The 24,481-nt window shown below is 46.6% G+C and overlaps 1 protein-coding gene and 1 non-coding gene across 2 annotated transcripts; both read left to right on the top strand.

Annotated features, from left to right (window-relative positions):
* The first annotated feature begins 1,905 nt into the window (after positions 1-1,905).
* Positions 1,906-21,471, top strand: LOC135554018 (cyclin-dependent kinase 12-like). Its single transcript, XM_064986011.1, is given in 15 exon segments — positions 1,906-3,950; positions 6,753-7,203; positions 7,206-7,459; positions 7,985-8,164; positions 8,390-8,529; positions 8,899-9,069; positions 9,150-9,339; positions 12,011-12,067; positions 12,843-12,944; positions 13,269-13,346; positions 14,130-14,246; positions 14,362-14,493; positions 16,850-17,073; positions 17,265-17,708; positions 19,574-21,471. Coding segments are annotated over 15 exon segments (4,224 nt in total). The 5' UTR covers positions 1,906-2,691; the 3' UTR covers positions 19,999-21,471.
* On the top strand, positions 7,743-7,879 carry LOC135554900 (small nucleolar RNA SNORA5). Its single transcript, XR_010457769.1, has one exon. It is a non-coding gene; the product is annotated as a small nucleolar RNA SNORA5 (small nucleolar RNA).
* Positions 21,472-24,481: the final 3,010 nt, after the last annotated feature.

Here is a 24,481-nt window from a genome sequence, read left to right as displayed (position 1 = left end):
GAGGAAATATACTTTGGCAAAAATTTCCAACGTCGCATGCACATACGTCCAGCTGCCAACGTCATATATCCGGGACATGTGCCGCGTTCAAACCAACTGGGAACTCGGAAATCTCTGACTTCCGACTAGTGCGTTCAAAACAACTATGAAATCCAAAAAAAAAACTAGGTCTGACTGGGAAAAATCGATTTGAACAATCATCCAACTCGGGAATTCGGGCCTCTTTCTAGAGCTCTGACTTTCCAACCTGAAGAAAAAAAACGTCATGATTTGCCTTCATATGTTTCGAGTTCCAAGTGGTTTTGAACACAGCAATGGACAAGCGTAGTTGGTCGAGAAATGGCAGGCTGGTCTCATAGACTAGGCGTAACATAGTAAACTAAAATCCGTTTGGTATGGTTACAGAAGGTTAAAACGAAAGGAGAGTGGTTGGTTGGTTGGTTGGTCGGGGTGGATATGGCAAGAAACATCTAGCAACCCAAAGGTTGTGTGTTCAAATCTCATCACAGACAACTTTAGCTACTACTTCTTTAGCTACTTAGCATGTAAGCTAATGCAAAGGTCTAAAACCCAAATGTTGTGTGTTCGAATCTCATTACGCACAACTTTAGCATTTTAGCTAATTAGCAACCTTGCAACTACTTTTGGGATGGCAGGTAGCCTAGTGGTTAGAGCGTTGGGCCAGTAACCGAAAGGTTGCTATATCAAATCCCTGACCTGACAAGGTAAAAATATGTTATTCTGCTCCTGAACAAACCCACTGTTCCCAGGCTGTCATTGTAGATAAGAATTTGTTCTTAACTGACTTGTCTAGTAAAATAACAGATAAATATTTTTTTACTACTCTGAAACTACTTACCATGTTAGCTAACCCTTCCCCTAAACCTTTAATCTAAATCATAACCTTAATGTTAACCCCTAGCCTAGCTAACGTAGCCACCTAGATAACATTAGCCAAGTAGCTAACGTTAGCCACAACAAATTGGAAATCGTAACATATCATACTTATTGCAAATTTGTAACATATCATAGAAATGGATGATGGACATCTGCAAATTAATACATACCATACTAAATGTAACATATCATACTAAGTTGAGTGTCCCGGACTTGATTGACTATGTTGCGTCTACCCTTGAGTCCAGGTTGGAAATGGAGGTATCGGTTAGACAATTTTCTATATGTTTCAACATACAATTATGGATATTTTTTCATAACACAAGTCTCTGATGGTAGAGACCGGCCTACGATAACATTAGTATTGAAATAAATGAATAAGTTAGTATTTATTTAACATTGGCGTTACTACTAGAAACTGTCTAATGTTGAGCACTACACTGATTTATTATGGAGCAAAATTAAATAATTATTGAATGTGCTGATACCTCATGGAAGCAACAGTTGGTCTCTGGTTACCATTTCTGTGGTTGTTGGGGTGACACCACTGAGTGTTGTGTTTTTTTTTTAGGTGACACCACTGAGTGATAAAAAAAAATACATTTGCTTTAAATCGGTTAGTGTCAGTTTGCTATGTTTTGCGACAACGGGGTCTCAGTAATCTGTATTTACGCATCATAGCTTGTTGGACGGCTGCACAGGGCTATAGCCACTTTCTGTTTAATTTCTTAATAAAATTTTGACACATTCTACCCGTATCGTTTTTGTGTTATAAAACTTCTGAAGTTGTTTAAATTATTTACAAGCTAGCAAATTTAGTTGGAAAACAATAATGTTGACTTTCATGGAAAGAAAGTTATATTTAATAGGCCCTCTACAGGTGAAAAATTACGTCTCACCAAGGGCGGTTGGCGGTGCAGCTCCCTGGATAACGCTTTGGGATAGGCTGTTGCTGAGCTACCATGAAGAATGACAGCCGTCGAGACTTCCGGTACTAGTCATAGGGCGATAACGATAAGAGCGCAGTTGCAGAATTTATAACAGGGGCCACAATGGCGGTTGTCGTCTCTTGACAGGGCTGTGGATGTTATTAAATCCACTATCATCGCCCTAAAGATAGGCCTGGTTGATTCCCAGAGCCATTAAAAATAAACTGGAACAATTACTGCACATGAAAATACTATAATTTCTGATCAATATCAAATTAACAAGAGATAAAATTATATTAAAAAGGACCATGTAAACAGTACCAACCGGGTCAAGTTTTCATTTTGTTCGAGAAACAACATCGGCTGTTAATGACGGCTAACTGTTTGTTTATTGAACTCCAAAACCGTAAATCCAAGGAACAATAACACCTAAACTAAGCTTGGCACCGGACAAGGGAATCTAAAAGAAAAGGGACTTATTTTTTTCTTTCGTTTTTTTACCAAACAGCATGCTAGCTACACAGAGCTAGCTAGCCAAATAGAAACGGAGAAGAGAGCACAATGCTCCGATTTATTGTTTGGGCCTTTCAGCCAGTTTCTTTAACTAGCTAAATGCACAGGCCTTCATTTTAGTGGCGTTTTTTTGGCACTAGCAACCTCTATTTTTCTGATTTGACAAACCATGCTGCCGAACGACTTGGATAATGCGTGAGGACTAAACCTGGGCAGACTAATTTCTATTTGTCGGCTTGCTTAGAACACTGGATCTAATTTTACCGGATTTCGGAGTACTACTCTCCCGTTAATGTATTATCTCGGCTACAGAGGCCCACGCTCGGGAGAGGTTCCGCCGCTGACGTGAGGAATGCCTGGGTCGGATAGACACCATGGGACCAAGAGGAAGCCGGAATCCAACAGTAGCGTTGCCCTGCCACCCCAAACAACGAGCGGCAACAGTGGGCTACACCAGCCCCTGGTCCTGCCTCATACCTCTGCGGGCAACATGACGAGCAAGGACGGCAACCCCCAGGCAAAGTCGTCAGTGCCATCTTCTTCCAAGCGCAAACGGCATAAATCAGCCAAACATGGACGTGAGTCCGAGGTGGCTCAGGGCCCTGGTTTTTCTGCGCTCGCCTCCACAGCGCCCCCTTCCGTTAGCTCCGTGAAGCCGCTGGTAGAATATGACGACATAAGTTCCGATTCGGATACTTTTTCGGACCCGCCTGCTGAGAGAGGGTCTGGGGATCGGTTAGAACCTGTCTCAGATTATAGTAAAGGGGATGGTGGCGGGGCTGTTGGTAGAGATGGTCGGGAACACAAGCACCGACACTCGCGCAAAAAGTCAAAGGATCCCAACAAAGTTAGAGACTCTGGGGAAGGGGGTCAGAGTACCAAGAAAAAAAGCAGCAAAGACCGTGAGAGAGGGAGCTCTGGGAAAGTTAAGGAGAAGGTGGCCTCCCTGTCCTCTGTAGCATCCTTGTCCTCCGGGTCACGCCGTCAGGGTCAGCTGGAGGCTGACTTGGGGCCAAAGCGTGGAGAGTTGCCCCCTTCCTCCCAGGCCCAAACTGCGGCCAGTGTGGGAAGCACCACATCCTCCTCCTCGTCATCTCGCAGCAAGGAGGGTGGCCGCTCCGGGAAATCTCGTAAGGATAAGCCACAGAAGAGAGAAGGACTTGAGGGTCGGGGGGATGCAACCGCCAGCCAGAGCACCTCTGCCTCTCAGAAGGTCCGGACAGAGAGGAGCCAACGCAAGTCCTCAAAGAGCCACAAGTCCAGCCCTAAGGGCAAGGGGCAGCCTTCCTCGAGCAGGGGGAGCCCTCGCCGGAAGGTAACAGCCCCTACACAGTCCCCCAGCCCCCCAAGGAGAGGGGGTAATGGAAGCCCCATGGTCGGTAGTTACAGCCAGGAGGTGGACAGCTACCACCACCAGAGACGCAGGCCGGCTCCACAGAGCCCCAGCCCCTACAGGGAGATGTCCAGGCGGAGCAGGCAGAGGTCGGACAGCCCCTACGCCAGCAGGCAGAGGTCTTCCAGCTATGAGCGAGACGACAGCCCCTACTCAAGGAGACGCTCCATCAGTCCCTATGGTAACCGCAGGTCCTCCAGCGCTAGCCCTGTGTCCCGGTGAGTATTCTAGCCTGGCCCAGGCACCTTCAATTCAGTTTGCCTCATATACACATTCACATTTATGCTAGTTGCGTAATTCGTACCAAATCGCACTTTATTCCCTTTATACAGCACTACTTTTGACCAGGCCCCACGAGACTGGTCAAAAGTAGTGGACTACAAAGGGAATATGGTGTAATTTGAGACACAGCCTAATACTAACATGTAGCTATGGACTACTACTAGCCACCCAATCTTAGTCGGATATTCACTCACTGTATGCATGGCATGCACCTCCACACACAGAGGCATATTCACCAGTGCTGTCTAACACATTGATTCTCACAAATGCCCAATGTGCCTTTTTACAGAGACCCAGTAAGGCCCCAAACGTGGTAATGAACTGTTGTTGTTACTGTTTATGTTCTCATTGGTCATATTGGAACAGGGCCAGGCCACTCTGACTGTTTTTACTGTTTTTCTATACCCTTTTCTCTGTGTGCTAAGGAGGTGCTTGTACTGTGTGTTTGATAAAGCAGCAATACGTATTTTTTTGGGGCAACCTGACCAAATTCACATAGAAATGTGAGATCTAGATCTGCCATTCTCATAGAAAGTAAGTTTAGGAAGCAGTAGATACGTTCTATGTGTGCTATTTCTATGCTTCCTGTTAAGATTCGTTTTTGCAGCAAGGACCTGCAGCTTCCTCTCCTGTGCTTCCTCTCCTGTGCTCCTAGCCTCAGGGTGTTGGAATGGGAATGGCTAGGCCAGGTTGCAGTGTCCTGTATAGGCTATTTAAAACTATGGTCAGGGAAGAGACATTGATTCTATGTTCAGATGTGTCTGTGTGACATGCAGGGCTGTTTCTGCCAGGGAGTTGTTGCCTCTTGCCATGTGGTGTAGAGGGGGAAGGGAAACCTATGGAAGTCAGGTGAGGCATCACATTGGGCTCAGACAGACACAGGCAAGGCCTGTGCTCCAGTCTAGGGAAACCCTATGAGGAGCTGTGGTGGTCTTTGGAGCAGGAGAGGGCATAAATTGGGGGATAGACTACACTAGCCAGACAGCGGGGTGATGGTACCTCTCTAGGGACAGGGTTGGAGAGCCTTGAGTTAGGCTGTTGACATTCAGCCATTTTGATTTTGTGTTGCGTCAGAGAGTGGACCTTGAGCTTCTGTTGGTGGGAGGGGGCATAGCTGTACGATAAAACTGGGCCCTCCATAGTGATCGTTAAAATGTTTTCTGCTGTCAGTAGACTCCGTTGAAAGATGCTGCTGGTGAATCATGTTGGTGTAGTCTTTTTATTTCATTTTATTTAACCTTTATTTAACTAGGCAAGTCAGTTAAGAACAAATTCTTATTTACAATGACTGCCTACCCTGGCCAAATCTTAACCCGGACGACACTGGGCCAATTGTGCACCGCACTACGGGACTCCCAATCACGGCCGGTTGTGATACAACCTGGAATCGAACCAGGGTCTGTAGTGACGCCTCTAGCACTGAGATGCAGTACCTTAGACTGCTGCGTCCCTCGGGTGCCAGTCGAGCCTGTATCTAACTGTAGTCTATTTGTTTAGTCTAGCTAATTAACTTCAATGTCCCAGTTATTAACTTATAATAATCACATTTTAGATTTAGTTTGTAGACTTTTATAAGTCTTCATGCTCAGGGACATGTTCACTTGCTTCTAGTTAATTTGTTTTCCTAACCTTCAAACAAATGATTGAATCTGAATGTTGTCTCCGCAGTTAAAGGGATACTTTATTATTTTCGTCAGTGCCATCTTCTTCCAAGTGCCCTTTATGAGGCCGTCATTGTAAATAAGAATTTGTTCTTTAACTGATTTGCCTAGTAAACTCTCAAATAAAAATCTACTTCCCAAGAGTCAGATAAACTTGTGGATACCATTTTTATGTCTGCATGCAGTTTGAAGGAAGTTGCCAACTAGCGCTAGATGAATTGCTAACTAGTTAGCATTGTCTCGCAAAACTACCTCGAACTTCCTTCATACTGGACACAAAGATAAAAATGGTATTGATGAGTTTATCTCACTCTGCCAAAATCCCAAAGTATCCCTTTAAGTATGTTCAGAATCTTTGTACTTTTCATACTTGCGTCTCCCACATTTGAATAAGGGATACTTTGATGGTTATCAAAAGTATGTATGGTGATGAGGTGTCTGAATTTGGCCTAATGCCAGAGGAATGTTGAGGTTAAATCACAAGACAGTAGACTTCCGGAGGACGTTTGTACACACATTGGCTACTTTAAGTTCAGACTAAAGCAAAGGTTGTTCCCCTGACTGACCTAATTGTATGTTTGTATGCTGACTAAGGGAATGGGAAGTGTAGCTTATATGGAAGGAGAAACCGCACACTGACCGCATTTACACATAGTGCTATTTTCTAAGATAAATGAGTTATCTCCCTGAACTTGCCTCTAACTGAGCTTGAATCAGGGTCCTGCCTCGCAAACACACGTGACCGCCAGTTGACCACTTACAAACCAGTTGTTATAGAAAAGGATCCAATTCCATAGCACAATTGGTGAAATGCCAAGCTAGCTGTGGAGTGAGCTTGCCGCATGGTCTTATCTCATGATATAAACATAACACATGTTTGGTAGTTATCATCTGCAATGACGTGCCATTTGTTGTTTTTATTAACACCTTAATACACAAGTGCACAATGCCCCAGTAATGTCAAATGGCCTCCCTTCAAGTTCCTCTTTCTTGGTGCTCACTCCCAACTTAGCGAGAGAGAGAACTTGCAGCCAACAATGAATTATTGTTTTCCTAACATCTTCCCTCTCTCTCCAGGCGTTCAGTTCGCTCCCGGAGTCGCTCGCCTCCTTTCTCCTCTTCCCGCCGCTCCTCCTCTCGCTCTCGCAACAAGAAGCATTCGTCCTCTGCCGGGGGAGGCGGGTCTCACAGCAGCCGGCCCACCAGCCGCTCCCCACCCTCCTCCCGCCTGCCACTCAACTCCAGCCTGGGGGCGGAGCTTAGCCGGAGGAAGAAGGAACGCCAGGCTGCGGTGGCTGCAGCTCGCCCCCCCTCCCCTCCACCTTCCTCACGCAAGACCAAGGGGTCCACCTCACGCCCCCCTAAAGCTGAGCCTGAGAGAGTACCTGAGAGAGAGACTGTCCAAGCCGCGGACCTCCAGCCTCCACCCAGTGCACCCCAGCCCCGGGACAATCTTGTTGGGGAAGAACACGGCTCTGCATCTCCACCCTTCTCATCTCCTGCTCCCCCTCTTCCCCCGGTCAGACGACCCCACTACCTCCACCTCCTCTGCCCTCCACCCCTGTCACCCAACTTCAGCCACCTACACCCCAGGGCCAGACTGAGACCAGCCTCGCACCCTCCACAGCCCTCTCCTCCTCCTCCTCCTCATTGTCGTCCCCCCAGTCCAAATCTCCTGCCCCCATGCCCACTCGCAGCCCTGCTCGCCTGACACCCATCCACAAGACCTCCACTCTGCCCCCCCTGCCTTTACCACCCATGCTAGTGGGAGACTGCCAGGACAGGTAAGCCATGAAACGTACACACACACAACTATCCTCTCCCCAGTCCTGTTGCTTGGCAAACGTGTAGTCAACAACAGAACAGTCATTAGGCCTTTACTGTAGGCTCAGGTTTCCCCCAATAGTCAGTCTCTCTGAAACACACACCTGCCTGCAGTACAGTACTGGAATTCTGAACAGATTACCTGAATGGTCTGTAGGCGATGGTTTAGCTGCCATCAGGCTGTGACTATGTCAAGTAGTCAAAACAGGCCTACGCGGGACTTCAAAATCATTACTAACTCCTTGCAGCCTTGTCAAATTTAGTGCTTCCTCTACAGTGGACTGCGCTGGCCAAAATGGCTGCTGAGGTGAAACTGTAGTTCATGGGCCCCACATCCCTTTGTCATGGTAGTTGGGGATACATTTGTGCCACAGACATATAAAGAAAAGAAAATCCAAACTCATGAAATTAAATGTTATTTTTCTCTCCTTCCTTCTCTACCTTCAATCTCTCGCGCTCTCTTTTTCTCTCTCTCCCTCCATCAGTCCGAAGAAGTCCACTCCTCCTCAGAGGTCTTCCAGGAAGGAGAAAGAGGTGCGGAATCGGCCGTCTCTGATCGACCTCCCGCTGCCCCCCACGCTGGCCGGAGGAGACCCCTCTCCCCCTCAGTCCCCCGTCTACAGAGCTCCACCTCCGCCCCAGTCCACTCTCAAGAAGAGACCAAAGTGAGTTCCTATCTGCTCAACCTAACCTACCCTTCTCCTCCTCATCAATCAAACCACCTCTCTACACTCCTCTTTTCCACAGCCCTCCTCTCCCACCGCAGCCTATTTCCTTTCAATAGAAAGGGGAAAAAAATAAGCATAAGATAGTACAAAGTTATCATCAAGGGCTTATTCCGTGAGGTAAAACGCTTCCTAATAGCAAGTCTCCTCGGCTCTCCTGTCTAGGTTTTGCTGTCCACGCTATGGCGAACGCAAACAGACACAGAGCGACTGGGGCAAACGCTGCGTGGACAAGTTTGACATCATCGGCATTATCGGGGAGGGCACCTACGGCCAGGTGTACAAGGCCAAGGACAAAGACACCGGTGAGAGCCCCGTGTGTCGCCCTTTCACTGGCATACCTGTGTTTTCGTTGTTCTTGAGAGAGGCTCAAAGGATCCCCACGCCTGCAGTATGTGTGTATGCCACGGGGTGTTGTGACTGATCTCGCCTCCCCTTGTCCCCTTTGCTCCAGCCTCTCTATGTGTGTCTTTCAGAGGAATTTGAAATTAAGCAGAAGACACATTTCCGTTGGGCGTCCGTGTACATTGGACAAATGTGTTTTTTATTTAGCTCGTTTATTCATCTTCTGATCAGGACAATCGACAGAGTTGCTACCATATAACGGCCATTTTCATCCACCCTCCTACATTGGACAGTGACGTAATGTTCATGTTGTTCTACCTGCCCTCCAGGTGAGCTGGTGGCTCTGAAGAAGGTGCGTCTGGACAATGAGAAGGAGGGCTTCCCCATCACGGCCATCCGAGAGATCAAGATCCTCCGCCAGCTCAACCACCGCAGCGTGGTCAACATGAAGGAGATCGTCACAGACAAACAGGACGCACTGGACTTCAAGAAGGACAAAGGTGTGTGTGTGTGTTTTTTTTTGCTTGGTGTATGTCTGTGCCTGTATGCGGATCTTCCTTACCCCTGCCTGTCCCGTCAGGTGCCTTCTACCTGGTGTTTGAGTACATGGATCATGACCTGATGGGTCTGCTGGAGTCGGGGCTGTGTCAGTTCTCCCAGGAACATGTGAGGAGCTTCATGAGACAGCTGATGGAGGGGCTGGACTACTGCCACAAGAAGAACTTCCTGCACAGAGACATCAAGTGCTCCAACATACTGCTCAACAACAGGTACTAGTGTAGCATGGTAATATCACGGTACCAAAACGTCATGGCACTTATGATACCAACATTTTAACATACCGTTGTACCGTTCCTATGAGACTACGGAATCTTTCAGCCCTACCAATCTAAAGAACCCGCTGCTTGTTAGAAATTTTTTATAAAGTCAGTTTGGTTTATAAAGTCGGTTGAATTGAAGCACCAGCCACTAGTCTCTTGTATGCAGGTCCAATAATGTCCACTTCACTTTCGTGCGCTTATCACGTATGGCGGCTGTAATCAGCCAGCTGCATCCCCTACCAGCCCTCACTCACCTGCTTCTCTCAGCATCCCCTACCAGCCCTCACTCACTTGCTTCTCTCAGCGTCTCCTATCAGCCCTCACTCACCTGCTTCTCTCAGCATCCCCTACCAGCCCTCACACACCTGCTTCTCTCAGCATCCCCTACCAGCCCTCACTCACCTGCTTCTCTCAGCGTCTCCTACCAGCCCTCACTCACCTGCTTCTCTCAGCGTCCCCTACCAGCCCTCTCTCACCTGCTTCTCTCAGCATCCCCTACCAGCCCTCTCTCACCTGCTTCTCTCAGCATCCCCTACCAGCCCTCACTCACCTGCTTCTCTCAGCATCCCCTACCAGCCCTCTCTCACCTGCTTCTCTCAGCATCCCCTACTAGCCCTCACTCACCTGCTTCTCTCAGCATCCCCTACCAGCCCTCTCTCACCTGCTTCTCTCAGCATCCCCTACCAGCCCTCTCTCACCTGCTTCTCTCAGCATCCCCTACCAGCCCTCACTCACCTGCTTCTCTCAGCATCCCCTACCTGCTTCTCTCTCCATCCCCTCTTCATTCTCATCTATTCCTCCATTATTTTTTCAAAGATAAATTAGCCCGTGATGGCAGGCGTGGATGCAGACCCCGATGGCTTCTGTTAGATTTGTACGTGTGTTACATTGGAGCAGCGCTCAGTTCAAGCAATGTTGATACATTGTATCATTTTGTCGCCTGTTCTAACCAAGAACACAGGCCAGTCAGAGTAGACTTTGCGAGTCCACTGTCATACAGCCTCTGAGTGTCAGAGAGGGGAAATGGAGCACCGCGTCACGACAGGCAAGCTTTGCAGCAAAGAAAACGGCTTGTCTCTAGCCTAAACTGCAACAACAACAAAACACCTGAGCAATATTACCGGAGATCACTTTTTGTCTTTCTAGCGGGATTCGTGCGCATTTGATATGATTTCACAAATCATTTCGCGGGTAGTTTTTTAAAATTAATCCGGGGTCTTTAACTTTGTTCAGTCATGTTACCTAGCTAGCTAACAATCTGGTAACTTGAAAGTAGCTTTAGGCTAATTTGATTGGCACAGGAAGAACAGAGAAGGGGCTGCTACTCATGAGATGTGCTTCAACGCTAGATTCATAGAGGTAGGCCTATTCTAAGCCTAAACTCTTTCAAATGTCTCTTTCTGGGGCTCCTTAAATTCTGTTTGGTGCCTAACGTTTTAAAAGTTGGGAGCAGTGGGTGTGTGTGTGTTTGTGAGAGAGGGAGACTGTGTGTGTGAGGGACTGTGTCTGTGTTAACTGAAGAGTAAATGTGTCGTGCAGCGCTTTCCCCTTACTGCTACAATGCCATGCAGATCATTATGCATGTCCCTCCATTCCTCCAGCCAAATCACAGGTAGGGCCTTTGCAAATATGAGCTAATCAGCCATTCTTTGCAGTTAAATGCAATGCGTTGTATTGAGTAGAAGTGTGAATTTCAGTGACAGGTTCTTTGCGTAGCACGTGCGCAGAACATTTAGGAAACGTGAACAAGCGTCCGGGAGACGGGGGCAAACAGGATGCTAGGCCACTGATTTTCCCCCCTCGTATAGTATCATTAGTTAAATGTTGGTGTCGTGACAACACTAATAGGTTCAGAAGGAGGGAAGGAACAGTGTTTTTTCCCCACCCCTGGTCCAGCAACATCTCACCCCTGGTCCATGGGCCGGTCCGTGAGATGTTGCTGGCTAGTCGCTGAGATGGTTCACTGTCCATTTGAAATGATACACTTCCACAGTGCTAGTTTTAAAGGTAGACTCAACGAGAAGACGGGCAGCACCGTGAGATGAGCGTGACGCAAGACTTTCCCGTCACACAGAGTATCTCTGCGCCTCACGCTGCTACAACGTGGTATCTACGGGACCAAAACAGCGGCCGAGTTCAGCCTGGCGCTTCAACACTCTTAGTTGTCGTGGAGCTTGACCCACTACTGCTGTTTACTTTGTGCAGCTACGTCACCTCGCTGAGTCTTACCTTTTAATGTAATCAGTTCCCCAAGGAGGGAAAAGCATAGCCTTGCCGGTCCCTGGTATAAACAATGGACCCACTAACCTAGAATGTTATGGTAATGGCATCGGGAGCATTTTGTGTGGTTTTAGTAGTGAACACGAGGGAGTGGTTTGAAATTATTGTTGTAGCTATAGTAGGGTTGGGTTTTTCCCTTTTTCATCGGTGCTTCTTTCAATTTGCAAAGTTCTACCATGGGAATTCAAATGCCATTTCCTCTGCCTCGCTGTTTTTGATTGAATTATTCACTTCTGTAGTTAGGGTTGTGTAAGGTAACAGCTGTAGAAATGCAAGAAGTTGTGTTGTTATTGAGTTTGATTCTCTGTCTCTAACTTCTTTTATCTCTCTCCTCACGCAGTGGTCAGATCAAACTGGCTGACTTTGGTTTGGCCCGCCTCTACAACTCGGAGGAAAGGTGAGAGACTTGGATTTTTTTCAAGTTGCTTCGGCGCAACGGTGACATCATCATAAAGTCAGAGGTCCTTCCTGTCCCTGGTTCAAACCTTTTTAAACTGTGACCCTCACACTGGCCTTTTCTCTTTTGGGTAAAAAGCCCGTCCTCCACCCTCTCTCCTCTGTCCGACAACCTCTGTGACACGGGAAATTTCAATTTGTTAGTAGGCGACCGGAACAGTGTCCTTCCCTCCTTGATAGTCACCTTTCATGAGGATAGTCATATGTGTATCCTACCAGAGTCCTTCACGGAGGTTTTGATACCTACCACACCCCCTTTGAATCCGCTTCTGTTTTGTTGGAGGAGAAAAGCATGCACACAAACAATATGCTACTTTGTTTAGTTGATCACTTTACACATTAATTTTGGGATCCACCAATGTAAACCTAATTTGCCTCATGATCTGTGAGTGGAGGAGTCTCATTTCATACAAGCACATTTTCATCCACGCTCCCTCACCTCTCCTCGATTACCTTTGACCTTCTTCAAAAGAAAGCGAGAGAAGACGCTGGAGTTGAGCAAATCCAATTGAGAAAAGGCAGTCTGAATGAAAACACCTATCTATTCCAATGATTCCCCGCTTGGTGGTGCTGAGTCCTGTATAAAGAGGTTCTCCCTCTGTCAGCCCATTGTTGAGCGATGCATTGTGGGTGTTTGGACACTGGAGGGCAGAGTAGAGGTACTGATACTGTATCTGCGTGTTCTATCTGAATGTTCCCTTCCCTGCTCTCTCCAGTCGACCCTACACTAATAAAGTAATCACGCTATGGTACCGTCCCCCTGAGCTCCTCTTGGGAGAGGAGAGGTACTCTCCGGCCATCGACGTCTGGAGCTGCGGGTTAGTACACACACACACACACACACACACACACAGCTCAGCGCGACTCACCCACACACTGCCATGTACCTGGACACATTTCATTCACACACATTCTCCAATCAAACATGCTCTACGTAGGAAAACAGATTGCACTTACCTTGTTTTTCCACATGGTGTCACTATAAAACTGATATATCATTTTGACTGAAGAAGTCAGAGCTCTAAACCTAAAAACTGTCACAGAATTATCACTCTTAACAAATCCTAACTCAAGATTGGTAAATCCTTTATTTAAATTTTTATGTGAGTTATCAACATTGTCCATTGAATGTTTGTGCACAGGTGCATTCTGGGAGAACTGTTCACCAAGAAGCCCATCTTCCAGGCCAATCAGGAGCTGCTGCAGTTAGAGTTGATCAGGTATGCTGCTGTTGCCCCCTGCTGCCTGGAAGACTGCATTGCCACGTTAAAATCCTGTCTGACATGGCAACCTATTTCTTATATAGCAGCCATACTCAACAGGCAGACCGCAGTCCAGACCCAGAATGGGGTCAATACGGACCGCGGGTCCTGACTTTCTTTAGTTTTTTGGAACTCAGTCGGGCTTTCAGCCTACTGCCGTTGAGTGTTGGAAGGGCATGGGCAGGTTTCCTCTTTATGTCATTCACTGACCGATCTTAAAGAACTGTTTTTAACTTGTCATAAATGTCCAGTTGATGTCAACTAGAGAGGTAAGTTGACCCAGCTACCTAAATCTTGTAGTTATCATGACCAAATGATGTGCCCGGGGGCCTCGACCCACATTGGTCCCCCATTTTAGATTTTATTGAGTCACGTGAGTATCATATGAACACACATAAGAAATGGCAAAAATGTGTAAAATTGCAGGACATTATCTTATTAAAAGTATGTTCTCTTCGCCAACAAGAGGCGTGTGAACCATTTTGGATTGTATGGGTTTTGAGGTTGGGGTTTGTTACTACGCTGATAAATGGCTGCCCATCTGGGCCTTTGCCGCCTAGGAAATATGTGGGACTGGACCCACTCAAATAGTAGTTGAATAACCCTGCTATATAGTGGACTACTTTTGACCAGAGCTCTAAGGGCCTGGGTCAACAGCATTGCACTATATAGGGAATGGGCTGCCATCTGGGATACGATCCATGTTTACCACAGCTCTAACTCTCTCCCTCTCTGTCTCAGTCGTCTGTGTGGGAGCCCGTGTCCCGCTGCCTGGCCTGACGTCATCAAGCTGCCCTACTTCAACACCATGAAGCCCAAGAAACAGTACCGCCGACGGCTACGCGAGGAGTTTGCCTTGTACGTGACATGACATGCACACCAGGGGATTTTCTAGTCCTTTCATCAATCTGATAGTTGTGTCAGTACATCAGTTGTTTTGACTCGCACGCTCTCATCTCTCTCTCTCTGTCAGTCTGCCTGCTCAGGCCCTGGACCTGCTGGACCGCATGCTGACCCTTGACCCTGCGCGGCGCTGCACGGCCGAACAGGCCCTCAATAGTGACTTCCTGTGTAACGTGGAGCCCAGCAAGATGTCCCCGCCCAAGTGAGGACCTCGTCTTTGCCCTGTCCTTTCCTGGGCCCATTACATCTAGAGAACAACCTCAAACTATCCACCACCATACTCCCAAACCCTTATTGCTTTCTTTCTGTCACACCCAACAGCCCTCTGCTTTATATTCCATACACTTACCTTTAGCCTTTCTTTCTGTCACACCCAACAGCCCTCTGCTTTATATCCCATACACTTACCTTTAGTCTTTCTTTCTGTCACACCCAACACCCCTCTGCTTTATATCCCATACACTTACCTTTAGCCTTTCTTTCTGTCACACCCAACAGCCCTCTGCTTTATATCCCATACACTTACCTTTAGCCTTTCTTTCTGTCACACCCAACACCCCTCTGCTTTATATCCCATACACTTACCTTTAGCCTTTCTTTCTGTCACACCCAACAGCCCTCTGCTTTATATCCCATACACTTACCTTTAGCCTTTCTTTCTGTCACACCCAACACCCCTCTGCTTTATATCCCATACACTTACCTTTAGCCTTTCTTTCTGTCACACCCAACAGCCCTCTGCTTTATATCCCATACACTTACCTTTAGCCTTTCTTTCTGTCACACCCAACAGCCCTCTGCTTTATATCCCATACACTTACCTTTAGCCTTTCTTTCTGTCACACCCAACACCCCTCTGCTTTATATTCCATACACTTACCTTTAGCCTTTCTTTCTGTCACACCCAACAGCCCTCTGCTTTATATCCCATACACTTACCTTTAGCCTTTCTTTCTGTCACACCCAACAGCCCTCTGCTTTATATCCCATACACTTACCTTTAGCCTTTCTTTCTGTCACACCCAACAGCCCTCTGCTTTATATCCCATACACTTACCTTTAGCCTTTCTTTCTGTCACACCCAACAGCCCTCTGCTTTATATCCCATACACTTACCTTTAGCCTTTCTTTCTGTCACACCCAACAGCCCTCTGCTTTATATCCCATACACTTACCTTTAGCCTTTCTTTCTGTCACACCCAACAGCCCTCTGCTTTATATCCCATACACTTACCTTTAGCCTTTCTTTCTGTCACACCCAACACCCCTCTGCTTTATATCCCATACACTTACCTTTAGCCTTTCTTTCTGTCACACCCAACACCCCTCTGCTTTATATCCCATACACTTACCTTTAGCCTTTCTTTCTGTCACACCCAACAGCCCTCTGCTTTATATCCCATACACTTACCTTTAGCCTTTCTTTCTGTCACACCCAACACCCCTCTGCTTTATATCCCATACACTTACCTTTAGCCTTTCTTTCTGTCACACCCAACAGCCCTCTGCTTTATATCCCATACACTTACCTTTAGCCTTTCTTTCTGTCACACCCAACAGCCCTCTGCTTTATATCCCATACACTTACCTTTAGCCTTTCTTTCTGTCACACCCAACAGCCCTCTGCTTTATATCCCATACACTTACCTTTAGCCTTTCTTTCTGTCACACCCAACAGCCCTCTGCTTTATATCCCATACACTTACCTTTAGCCTTTCTTTCTGTCACACCCAACAGCCCTCTGCTTTATATCCCATACACTTACCTTTAGCCTTTCTTTCTGTCACACCCAACAGCCCTCTGCTTTATATCCCATACACTTACCTTTAGCCTTTCTTTCTGTCACACCCAACAGCCCTCTGCTTTATATCCCATACACTTACCTTACCTTTAGCCTTTCTTTCTGTCACACCCAACAGCCCTCTGCTTTATATCCCATACACTTACCTTTAGCCTTTCTTTCTGTCACACCCAACAGCCCTCTGCTTTATATCCCATACACTTACCTTTAGCCTTTCTTTCTGTCACACCCAACAGCCCTCTGCTTTATATCCCATACACTTACCTTTAGCCTTTCTTTCTGTCACACCCAACACCCCTCTGCTTTATATCCCATACACTTACCTTTAGCCTTTCTTTCTGTCACACCCAACGGCCCTCTGCTTTATATCCCATACACTTACCTTTAGCCTTTCTTTCTGTCACACCCAACACCCCTCTGCTTTATATCCCATACACTTACCTTTAGCCTTTCTTTCTGTCACACCCAACAGCCCTCTGCTTTATATCCCATACACTTACCTTTAGCCTTTCTTTCTGTCACACCCAACACCCCTCTGCTTTATATCCCATACACTTACCTTTAGCCTTTCTTTCTGTCACACCCAACACCCTCTGCTTTATATCCCATACACTTACCTTTAGCCTTTCTTTCTGTCACACCCAACACCCCTCTGCTTTATATCCCATACACTTACCTTTAGCCTTTCTTTCTGTCACACCCAACAACCCCTCATACTTTCATCACCCTGTTTTTGCCTCTATCATCCTCTCTCCAGTCTCCCTCACTGGCAGGACTGCCACGAGCTGTGGAGTAAGAAACGGCGGCGCCAGCGTCAGAGCGGGCTGCCCGAGGATGTGCCTGTGCCCAAAGTGCCCCGTAAGGACCCCTCGGGGGCTTCCAGTGGAGAGAACAGCCGGACCCAAGCCAGCCCAGCTGGAGCCCCGCCCCCTCCGCCGGGAAGACCACCACCCTCAGCCATCTCTGCCAATGAGCTAGCAGGTCAGGCAGAAACAGTAGTCACAGTTCGCTACTATAGAAGAACATACCCTTATCCAAATGTCTCCTTGGTTAGTGGCTGCACAGGTAGACAAAGGTTGTTGTAAGTCTATAATGTGAACGCATGTTGTCTCCATACGCTCTCAGCAGGCTGCTGTCTACAGTATGTGTGACCATTGTCTCTCTCCCATCAGGCCTGGGTGCTGCGGCAGAGCAGCTGAACCAGACAGAGCTGGCTGTACTGTTGAACCTGCTGCAGAGACAGACAGACCTCAGTCTGCCTCAGATGGCCCAGCTCCTTAACGTCTCCTCCAACCCAGAGAGCCAGCAGCAACTAGAGACCCTTAGCCAGTCCCTGTCTGCCCTGACCGAGGCCTCCCACCACCGGGGGGCCTCAGAGGACCAGGGTCCGACTAGGCCCCAGCCCCCTGAACCTCCCCCAGAGCCTCAGGAGCCCTCTCCGCACCACAGCGAGCCGCCCCTCAGCCAGGATGACCAGACCAACCTCCTGGCCCTCCTATTGGGCCAGCTCATCAAGCCGCAGGCCGAGGGGGCGGAGCAAAGCGACGAGAGCAATGGCGTCCAATCAGAGGAGGCGGTGACTCGCGGTTCGTCAGCCACCACTGCTGACCGCAAGGGCAAGTCTGGGTTCAGTCTCTAGGGGGAGGGGCAGAGAGCACTGGGTCAGGGGATCTCACAGGAGACTGGTGGACGATCTTGTCATGGTGCGGATCTTGTCATCCAATTATTTTCCCGCTTACCATAAAGCCGTTGTAAATTACTTTATAAACGAGCTGATGAGATGAAAGATCTTAACGAAATGGCAAATCGAAAGAAAGATTCCACGGTTACTTTAAATATTTTTTGAGGAAGTTTTATGTTGTCTAGACCCACCACCTCTCCCCCCTCCTCTCACCAACAGTTTCACCCCCCCCCCCCCCCCCCACCTTTTGTCTGTCTCACCCGTCTCCTACTTCCAAAGGCTACTTTCACCCACTCAGTCACACATAGGTGGAAACATACCATACATGATGTTGGCAAGTCCTCAAGATGTCTGACCAGAGTGGCTTCGGACGGCCCAGGTCACATGGACTGGGCTTTGGGCACAAGGACTTTTCTCATTGGTGTGAATGTAAACTAAGAGAAGGTTTGTAGTTTTACAGCGTTAGAAAGACACTGGTTCCCACTGCACTCTCCCCTTAACCCTTTCACTCCTGCCCCTCTTTATCGGCCTGTTTTCTTTTCCCATTCCCTCTTTCTCTCTCAATTCTCCATTTGTTAAAGCAGGTTTCTTGGATTGTTCTTCCTTCCATAAAAAATATATTGATTCAAAACCAGTCTGTAATGTCCACATTTTTATGAAGAAAGTCTAATAAATTATCAATCAATAATAAATGTTTTGAACCTTAGACTTCACCTGCATGTCCTTCATTTAACTTTTATTTAAAATCACACATTTTAAATTTTATGTTTGTATGTTGTCTTTTACATTAGTCCTCGGAATCATCCAACGCTAGTAAAGCGTTCTCTGTAGTCTGTATCCGTAGTCACCCTACTGTTGTCACTTAAAGCAATAGCCCTGTTGCTTGCCTAGGAAACAATTGTAGCAGCAGTGTTTCCCGGTAGCCATGGCAGCAGACTGAGAAGGCATCTCTCTCTGTCTCAGCTTTGTGCACCTCTCCCCCTCCCCAAACTTCAGGTTTTACCCCTCCCTATCCATAATAACCCATGCTCGTATTGTTGTTGAAATATAACTGAGTGTCTGTCAGGGTTGAACAAACCCTAAGGTGAGCATTCCCCTCTACTATGTAAAGTGCTTTGGGTGTCTCGAAATGCGCTATATTGGTCCAATCAATTATTATTGTTGTAATCCCCCCCCTCCCCCATGTCCTGCGTCTTTCTTTTGTTGTTCACATACGTGTGTGTGAATAAATGTTATGTTGATTATTTAGGTCACCGTGAGGTCTTTTGATATTCCATCATCTCTCAACATTCTGACTTGTCTGTCAACATTTAAAAAAATGTTGGTTCACTTTAAACACCTATGTAAGGATTTTATGACATACCATGAACTGAGAGGGGAGGAATTATGTAGGTGGCGCAATTCCAGCCTAGTTTTGAGAATGAACATTTATCATAATCACAATTGTGGTATTTAGTAGCATTATCAACCCTTGACAGCTACACATTTTACTCATACAATTCTACAGTAGCCTATTGAAAACATTTATCCAACTGAAACGACATTGTTGACTGGATGGTGAGGTAGGAATGGTACATGATCTCCCTCTGCTGGCCACGGTGGGAGATACAGCTGTACGTTGTCTAGACCCCACTCACAAACACTTACCTGGGACATTTCACTAAAGGGAATTGAATAAAAATGTGTCTGTAGTGTAGATGGCACAAATGTCCAGGTGAAATCTCACTGTAACTGCGTGTGCTTTAGTGTTTCTTGTAAATATCCGATTGACTGTCTTGTTTTCTCTGACTCCCCCCTCAGACTGTGCAGTCACCAAGCGGAAGCAGCAGATTGGAACAAATCAGGTCCCTCCATCCTCTGAGCGACGTCCCCCCTCTCCACCTGGCCCTCCACCCTCAGCCCTCCTCTCTCCTGGCCAGCAGCAGCCCAGCTCTGAACCCCAGCCCGGGCCCGGCCAGGACATCAGTCCAGCAGTGGCAGCCGCCCTGCTGCAGCTCATCTCCCAACAGGACCCAGAGGCTGGGGCCCCCCAGCGCAGCAGGGACCACTCCCCCGCTGTGGGCACTCCTGTCCGGGGACAGCCACCCCCTGCCTGGATGACTGACTCCCCTAAACCATCCCCTGCTAGAGAGCCTTCTACTGGCATGGAACCCACTGCCTCTGCTATCCCAGCACAGTTCCCCAAGGACCAGGACCTTCGCTTTGCCCACAGGACAGCTCGCTGATCCTGGGTGGGCCTGTTTCGAGACCTGGGGTAGAGTGGGTCGACCTACAGGGACAGGAGCCAGGGACACCTATTCTACCGATAATAATGATACTATAAACCAGTCTCTCTAGGTGGGAACAGAAGAGCAGCTCACCTGAGCAGGTTGTGTATATTGGAAGATGTGAGGTAGATGGCTGTGAGATTGTTAGTCTGGAGAAAAGAGCAGGTCTTTGGGTCTGGATAGTGTTGGTTTGGCTAAAGGACAAACTTAGCCTCACTCTAGACAGACAGACTGGGGTTGGGCCTTGGTGAGGGTTCTAGACCAGGGGGTGGGACAAAGTTCCACACCCTTCAATCACTAACACTGCACCTCCTCCTGAACCTCCTGGCTTGCTGAAGAAGTTGGTTCCACACATGGAATGTGATCAGCTGTGATTTTCTTTTGTTTAATTTGCAACTCAAATGATTGTTATGTCTACTGCAGTGCCCTCTAATGACGAGGCTATCAGTGGGTTTTGGAGTCGGGTGTCCTCACTCCTCTTCGTCTGCGGTTGAATGGGTGGGGGTTGGTGTCTGCTATGTATGACACCGGTGGAACAAAGAACAAATCTGAAATGTAGAGGTGGTTAACTAGGGGTACAGATGTGAAACACTGGGACTGCGAGCGAGTTAACTACTCAGTCAGTCTCATCATGCTAGCTGGCTCCTGACTTTCAACCTCGTGCCTCCTTTGTGTCCTTAGCAACCCCTGAATGATCTCTGCCCACACGGAAGAGTTGAGTTGTTTCTTCTGTTCTGGGAAGGCACATTAACAAGAGAAGGCATGGCTCAAAATAAATGAGCATACCTTGTGTGTCCAAGGTACTGTAAAATAAGGTATTTGGGTCTCAGTCCTATCTCCTCTTGTTGTTTCTCTCGCTCAATCTATGTATGTCAGCCTCAGTTAGCGTTCCCATGTAGAAATGAACATGTTCATTCTCGATCGCTCGCGCTCTCTAATAACAGATTCGTGTGCCTCTCTTAACCCTCATACTTCCTCTGCTGCACACTGGCAGAAAACACAAACTCTGACACTGTGTCATTAACTGCTCTACTATACTCACTAGTCTTTCATTGACCCTCTGTTCACAGCTAGCAAGCCGGTCACCCAACCCCATAGTGACTGGACACCTATAGACCTACACACACACACACACACACCTCTCTCCAAAGCTTTCCCTGATGATCTCTGATAGCCTTGTGTTATCTCTTGCCTCCCTGCCTAACTCTGTGCATCAAATACGTTTTGTGTGATTATTTTCTACTTTAAAGACAAAGTTACATGTTAAAACGATGGTCCATGGCTATGTTTCCTTTGTTTTGTTTTGGGAAGGGAGAAATTGAGAAGAGATCTAGCTTTGGGTTTCATGTGACCATGTGACTGTAAAAGATGATATTTTGTCATATGTGTTTTCTCGGTTCAATTTATTAAAGGAAATCATGCGACCAGAAAGTTAAAGTGATGTGATTTATTCTCTTATCATGTACACAGAGTATACCAAACACTAGGAACACTTTCCTAATATTAAATTGTAGCCATTTTGCCCTCAGAACAGCCACAATTTTTCGGGGAATGGACTCCACCTGGTGTCGAAAGCATTTGACAGGGATGCTGGCCCATGTAGACTCCAATGCTTCTCACAGTTGTTAAGTTGGGTGGATGTCCTTTGGGTGGTATACCATTCTTGATACATATGGGAGACTTGAGTGTGAAACCCAGCAGCATTTCAGTTCTTGTCTCACACCAGTGTGCCAGGCACTTACTACCATACCCTATTAAAGGCACTTAAATCTTTTGTCTTGCCCATTCAGCCTCTGGCACACATGCAAAATCCATGTCTGAATTGACTCAAAGCTTAAACATTCTTTAACCAGTTTCCCCTTCATCTACACTGATTTAAGTGGATTTAACAACTGATGTCAGTAAGGGATCATAGCTTTCACCTGGATTAATCTGGTCAGTCTATAAAATGGAAAGAGCAGGTGTTCTTAATGTTTGTATACTCGGTGTATTTTGCTTGATAGAATTCAGAATGGCCACTAGGTGGCACATTGAATCATCTTTCTCTCAATCGCTTTCTCACTCTTTTCTCACACAGACACAGGGTCACTGGAAGACGTGTGGCAAGGCAGAATTTGCCACAGGACTTTTCAATCAGGTGTGGCACTATTGATTTAAGTTTTAATAAAATCAAATGACGCAAATGTTTTAAAAGGAGGGCAAATGTTTTGATCTTTACGATTTGACAACTCCTGCACTATTTCAGTACTAAACGTTGAGTGCTGCTGCAGCCTCTGCTTACCTTGGCCCATCTGACAGAAATTGCAGTTCGCGCGGGCCGGCCACAAATCTCTACTTTCCTCCGGGTTTTTATTTAAAAAGGCGATGAGCAAAAAAATCATACATAAATGTAGCAGCATTAGTGACCTGACATGTTTTATTGGTTGGAAACGAGACCATTTTTTTCAGTCTGATCAACTTTAGGCTACTAACACGAGCTGTCCCTCTGGCCAGGGTAAACGAAGCAGTAACGTTGTGCTTTTATAGCCCTTTTGTTTTGGGGGGGGGGGGGGTAGAATGTGAATGGGATCAAATTTGGTTTATACTGAACAACAATATAAACGCAATAATTTCAAAGATTTTACTGAGTTACAGTTCATATAAGGACATTAGTGAATCAAGATAAATTCACATGAATGGGCAGAGTTGCAGCCATGGGTGGGTCTTGGAAGGCATAAACCCAACCACTTGGCAGCCAGGCCCAGCCAATCAGAACGAGTTTCCCCCCCAAAAAAATGTTGGAAGCAGTTCACTGTAGAGAAATTAACATTATATTCCCTGTCAATAGCTCAGGTGGACGTTCCTGCAGTCAGCATGCCAATTGCACGCTCCCTCAACGTGAGACATCTGTGGCACTTTGTTGTGTGTGACAACTGCACATTCTAAATTGGCCTTTTATTGTCTCCAGCACAAGGTGCACCTGTGTAATGATCATGCTGTTTAATCAGCTTCTTGATATGCCACACATGTCAGGTGGATGGATTATCTTGGCAAAGGTGAAATGCTCACTAACAGGGATGTAAACAAATTTGTGCACAACATTTTTGAGAAATAAGCTTTTTTTGTGTTTATGAGAAATGTCTGGGATTTTTTTATTGTAGCTCATGAAACATGGGACCAACACTTTACATGTTGCGTTTATATTTTTGTTCAGTGTATATTCCATCTTGGGCAGACTAGGCTAGACTTTTTCAATCCCGAATTATTAACTGGAAATAATCAATAAATGCAATAGCTGACAAGACTGGGAGTAATTGTTTTAGTAGACCTACAGTTGCATAGGGCAGGACTAAATGATGCAAACCTGCATGATGCAAGCTCAGCCCTGTGAGTTTCAAATCAAATCAAATCAAACCAGGTTGCTTTCTCTGTGTGTCACAGGAGGTTGGTGGAACCTTAATTTGGGAGAATGGGTTTGTGGTAATGGCTGGAGCAGAATTTTATCAAACACATGGGTTCCATGTGTTTGATGATTCCGTTCGCTCGGTTTCAGACATTATTATGAGCCGTCCTCCCCTCAGCAGCCTCCAGTGGCTGTGTTTAGGAACCCCCCCATAGTCCTTTAAAATATACAGTACCAGTCAAAAGTTTGGACACACCTACTCATTCAAGGGTTTTTCTTAATTTTTACTATTTTCTACATAGTAGTATAACAATAAAGATATCAAAACTATGAAATAACGCATGGAATAATGTAGTAACCAAAAACGTGTTAAACAAATCCAAATATATTTTATATTTGAGATTCTTCAAAGTAGCCACCCTTGCCTTGATGACAGCTTTGCACACTCATGGCAGTCTCTCAACCAGCTTCACCTGGAATGCTTTTCCAACAGTCTTGAAGGAGTTCTCACATATGCTGAGCTCTTGTTGGCTGCTTTTCCTTCACTCTGCGGTCCATCTGGTTTGCTGTTAGTAGGACTATCATTTGTTTTTCCACAGGACAATGACCCAACACACCTCTAGGCTGTGTAAGGGCTATTTGACCAAGGAGAGTGATGAAGTGCTGCATTAGATGACCTGGCCTCCACAATCACCCAACCTCAACCCAATTGAGATGGTTTGGGATGAGTTGGACCACAGAGTGAAAGGAAAAGCAGCCTACAAGAGCTCAGCATATGTGGGAACTCATTCAAGACTGTTGGAAAAGCATTCCAGATTAAGCTGGTTGAGAGAATGCCACGAGCATGCAAAGCTGTCATCAAGGCAAAGAGTGGCTGCTTGAAGAATCTCAAATATATTTTGATTTGTTTAACACTTTTTTGGTTACTACATGATTCCATATGGGTTATTTCACAGTTTTGATGTAGGTGTGTCAACTTTTGACTGGTATTGTAATTCATATGAATGGGTTTTTATCTTCCCCAATGCCAGGGGTTTTTCCAGGATAAAAAAACAAACA

This window comes from Oncorhynchus masou, chromosome 14 (genome assembly GCF_036934945.1).
Source record: "Oncorhynchus masou masou isolate Uvic2021 chromosome 14, UVic_Omas_1.1, whole genome shotgun sequence".
Classification (NCBI taxonomy): Eukaryota; Metazoa; Chordata; class Actinopteri; order Salmoniformes; family Salmonidae; genus Oncorhynchus; species Oncorhynchus masou.
This window is presented reverse-complemented; position numbering and strand designations above follow the sequence as displayed.